Raw genomic sequence first — 4,737 nt, 5'->3', positions numbered from 1 at the left:
GCTCGGCAGAGCTCTGGCCGTGCCCATCGCCAGCCTCTCCCCTGGCAGGGGCTTTCTGTTCCCAAAGCCTCACACGGCTCTCGGGGAGGTTTCTCCACGGATGGAGCCGTTCCCTGGTGTTGCCATGGAAATTCAGCAGGCTCATCCTCTTCTCCACGGCCTCCAGGGCTCCCCACGTACCAGAGACAGATGGGGACGGGCTGATTTTTGGGTAGTTTTTTTCTTGCGGGAGAGTAAAAGGAAAGTTCTCGTCTGGGGGTTGGCAGCAGCGGGTGAGCGCTGGGTCCCCTCGGTCCCCGGCCCGGGAGAACCGGGTTTGGGTGCTGTCACCGTCACCGCTGAGGCATCCTCGGGTGAAAGCACCAGGTTGATGTTTCCCACGCACAGAAACGTGGCTGTGGGGTTCGGGCATCCCGCGGCTCTTGATGCCCATGGGCCACCCACCATAGGTGCCTTGGAGCCCCTCCGGCGTGTCCTGCTGGCTCCTGCGAGGGCATCCAGCCCCAGCTGGGACTGAACTGCTGCCAACTTGCTGTGCAATTCAAGGAAGACCCTAAAAGCCTGCGGTGGTCAGGACCTGCTTGTCCCCCAGGCTCCTTCTCCCTGCTGGCTGCTGCCTCTGGTCCTCCCAAAATCAGCACCACCATAGGTGCCTTGGAGCCCCTCCGGCGTGTCCTGCTGGCTCCTGCGAGGGCATCCAGCCCCAGCTGGGACTGAACTGCTGCCAACTCGCTGTGCAATTCAAGGAAGACCCTAAAAGCCTGCGGTGGTCAGGACCTGCTTGTCCCCCAGGCTCCTTCTCCCCGCTGGCTGCTGCCTCTGGTCCTCCCAAAACCAGCACAGCCCCCCCCGGCCCCGTGGCTGACCCCAAGCCTGCGTTCATCCGGGGGCTCGCAGGGCACCGTGGGTCTCTTTGGAGGTTTTTTCCCCCCTCTAACAGGCTTAGTTCCTCCCTTTGTGCCTGGCTGCTGGGCGGGAAGGCAGGAATCGGTGCCGAGGTGAACCTCTCCTTTTCTCCTCTCCTCCTCTCCCAGCAGGTTTGGAGCCGGCGCTGAGCGGAGGGATGGGCAGCACCAGCCCCGGGCTGACCGCTCTGCCCCACAGCCGCCTCGCTCGGCCGGACCCTGCGCTGCTGCCCCCTCCGCGGGACCCCGACACCCGGAGCTGGGGCTGCCCCGATAGCCCCAGCCCCCCCGCCACCCCCGAGCAGCCCCTGCCTGCTTTCTGCCTGCACTACTTCGACATGCTCTACTCGGAGGACATCACTTGGGCCACCAAGGGCGTGGGGGAACCGTCCCAAAGCGGTGCCCAGGGGGGGCGAGGGGAGGCGCAGAAGGAGCCGGAGCAATGTCCCATCATCGACAGCCAGGGCTTGGGGCTGGGGACCGAGGGGGACCTGCAGGCCAGCCTGCATCTGGAGGAGCACTCGCTGGAGCAGGTGCAGAGCATGGTGGTGGGCGAAGTGCTGAAGGACATCGAGACGGCCTGCAAGCTCCTCAACATCGCCGCAGGTGGGTGTCATCCCCCCACCCTCCACCTCCACCAGCCCTTCCCCGGGGTGGGGGGGCTGCGGGCAGGGTCGGGTCCCGCTGCGGGATGCATCGAGGGAGGGATGCGCCAGCGCGGGGACTAAAGCCGTGCTGCGTTTCGGGGGGGTTGCAACCAGGAGCCGGGGTTTGGGGGAGAGCTGCTGCTGCCTGTCTGTCCCCCCCCGGCATCGCTGCTCGCTCACGCCCAGGGACACCAGCAGGATACCCCTCTGCCCTCCCTGGCTCTGCGTTACGCTGAGGCAGGGGTTAGCAGAGCTTTACGGTGCCGCAGAGCCCTGTGCTAGCTGTGGGGTGCCGGTGTGATCCCGCCGGTGCCGCAGAGCCGGAGAGGTGCAGGGACACAGCGACCCCATGCTGAGCCCATCCCCTCCCTGAGCTGGGGGGTCCCTTCCCCTCCCAGTGCATCGCTATCGAGGCGCCTTCCAGACCTCTTGGGGAGGGTGTGCGGTAGCAAGGAGCAAACGGCGCGACTTTTATTATCTTTTTCTCTATCCCGTTTTCCCTGGGACGTTAGGAACAGGCAGATGAGTGTGTGGGGTTGGGGACAGCCTGGGGCCGGGTGGCGTTACCCGTGCTGGGTGTGGGGTCGGGTGTGAGGGGAGCAGGAGAGCCCAGGACGGAGTTCCCTGGGGTATTGCTGCCATGGGGTATTCTCGGGACATCGCTGCTGTGACACAGGCGGTCTCGGGATGTGTTTGGGTTTCTGCAGGATCTGCCACCCACTCCCTTGAAGCATTTGGTGTCACCTGGGATGGTTCAGGGAGCAAGTGGGGCTCCAAAAGGCTGGATGAGGCTTCCCAAAGCAAAGGAGGTGACAAGGGGACAGTCTTGTCCCCAGGGACCAGGCTGGAGCAGGGTGCTTCCACCCTGGTGGGTGATGCTGCAGTAGGGCAGGAGGGGACGGGTTCCCGGGGCTGCTGTGGGGTGAGCTGAGTTCCCCCGGGCTTTGCTGGGGCTGTCGATGGCCGGGCTCACCCTCTGCCTCCAGACCCTGCGGACTGGAGCCCCGGCAACGTGCAGAAGTGGATCCTGTGGACGGAGCACCAGTACCGGCTGCCGCAGATCGGGAAGTCCTTCCAGGAGCTGTCGGGAAAGGACTTGTGTGCCATGTCCGAGGAGCAGTTCTGCCAGCGCTCACCTGCCTGCGGTGACATCCTGCACGCCCATCTTGACATCTGGAAGTCCGGTAAGTGCCAGGGACCGGGAGGGAGCTGAGGAGGGTGGGTGATGCTGTGCAGCGGGAGATGCCCCTCTGACCGCCCACTCCTCCCTTCCAGCCGCCTGGATGAAGGAAAAAGCTGCCCCGGGAGATGTCAGATACTGCGGTGAGTTCTGCGTGGGCTCAGCTCCACTGGCCTCGCTTCTGCCTCAGACAGGTCCAGGGTATCTGAGAGGTTGCTCCCTGCTTAATCGCAATTACTTGTTGTGTTGGAGCGGCTGCTGCAGCAGCACACATGTGGCTGCACTCCCTCTGCCCCGGAGCAGCCCCTGTGCTCTCTGCAAGGTGCAAGCGAAGGAGAAATGGCCACGAGACCCTCACTGGCCCCATCCTGCACCCCATGCATCCCTGCGGGGTGATGCGAGGGCAGGACCAAGCTGTTTCCCCTGCTCCAAGTTGGGGAGGAGAAAGCGGTACTTCCAAACCCGGTGCCTGGACTGAGTCTCCGGAGACCCACAGGCAGCGAGACGGGATTTCCCAGACGAGGACTCGTGTGGGTCCCCGGGGCGGTGCAAAGCAACGAGGCCTCTTTCCCCCCACCCATCTCACCCATCTCCATCCCTTCCCGCGGCAGGAGGTGATGCCAGCTGGGCAGACAGCGAGGTGGACTCATCCTGCGCCGGCCAACCCATCCACCTCTGGCAGTTCCTCAAAGAGCTGTTGCTGAAACCCACAACTATACTAATCCTAAAACCCCAACTAATCTCAGGAACCCTCTCATGCAAGTATAGTTTCAACCCAAACATTAGACTGTGATTCTAAAAATAAGGTGGGTGGGTGGGTGGGTGCATGGGTGCTCCAGCGGCCCCGGGGTGGGCGCTTGGGGGGGCAGGTGAGGCCATAACCTCCCCTCCATGCCCCGTTCCCCTCCCAGGCATCTTCAAGATTGAGGACTCGGCACAAGTGGCGCGTCTGTGGGGCATCCGGAAGAACCGCCCGGCCATGAACTACGACAAGCTGAGCCGCTCCATCCGGCAGTATTACAAGAAAGGCATCATCCGGAAACCCGACATCTCCCAGCGCCTCGTCTACCAGTTTGTCCACCCGGTCTGAGCGGTGGTGGAGGGACAGGCTGAGCCCCAGGAGGGACAGGGGCCCCTCGCTGCCGCCTCCCTCTGCCTCCCAGCCACAGAAACCATCTTCCAGCACTAAGGACCACGGTTGGGGTGCCGAGAGGCTCAATCCCCCCGGGATACCGGCTGCCGCAGATCGGGAAGTCCTTCCAGGAGCTGTCGGGCGGAGGGGAGGGCTGAGCCCCCGCCACCCCCACCTCCTGCGAGCGCTCCCAGGGGAGGGTGGACACGGACTCTGGGGCTGGCGGATGAGACGGACGGTCGATCGGTGTACGATAAAGTCAAATGAATCTGTGGCTGTCGCAAGGGCTCCCTGCAGGCTTGGCGCCCTTCGGCAGGGATCGAAGGTGGGCGCGTGGTCACCCAGGGGAGGAGGTGGGGGACGCAGCAGTCCTGTCCCCAGGTCTCTTGCCCCCCAGCACGTTGTCCTCTCACCCGACAGCCCCAGGGCATCGTCAGCACACGGTGGCCAAGGGCACAGCCCAGCAGGAGACCTCGCTATCCCCATGGCACCATGCCCTGGGACTGCTTTGTGGTGGGGACAACAGCACTGGGACCAGAGTCCCCTCAAGCCAGATCCTGTCCCCGTGCCACCACCGCCCCGGCTGCCCTCGGTGCCCATCAGGAGTGACCCCGTGCTCTGGATTTACCCCGACGAGCAGCTCCTGACCCTCAGCCCTCTTCGGGGTGGGGGGCAGCATGGTGGGGGGCTTTGTCCTTTGCTGCATCCCAGCTCTCAGCTGCAAAGAAAGGGGCTGGCCCAATTTCAGGCACGGGGGGGACAGTGGCTGCGCTCGTCCCTCCCTCCTGGGCACCGGCTGCGGGTGGCTTTGCCCCGGCCATTGTTCGGGGAGGACAAAGCCCGGGCGCGTGAGCAGGGACAATAGGACACACA

General features: G+C 64.3%; 1 protein-coding gene across 1 annotated transcript; it reads left to right on the top strand.

Annotated features, from left to right (window-relative positions):
• Positions 1 to 1,243: 1,243 nt before the first annotated feature.
• SPDEF (SAM pointed domain containing ETS transcription factor) lies at positions 1,244 to 3,822 on the top strand. The gene is made up of 5 exons (XM_009888318.1): positions 1,244 to 1,511; positions 2,539 to 2,736; positions 2,828 to 2,875; positions 3,344 to 3,490; positions 3,644 to 3,822. Exons 1-5 carry the CDS (start codon positions 1,244 to 1,246, stop codon positions 3,820 to 3,822), a joined length of 840 nt encoding a protein of 279 aa, XP_009886620.1.
• The last annotated feature ends 915 nt before the right edge of the window (positions 3,823 to 4,737 follow it).

The sequence above is a fragment of the Charadrius vociferus genome, unplaced genomic scaffold (genome assembly GCF_000708025.1).
Source record: "Charadrius vociferus isolate BGI_N301 unplaced genomic scaffold, ASM70802v2 scaffold266, whole genome shotgun sequence".
NCBI lineage: Eukaryota > Metazoa > Chordata > Aves > Charadriiformes > Charadriidae > Charadrius > Charadrius vociferus.
Note: the sequence above shows the minus strand (reverse complement) of the source record. Positions and strands in the feature narration are given on the sequence as shown.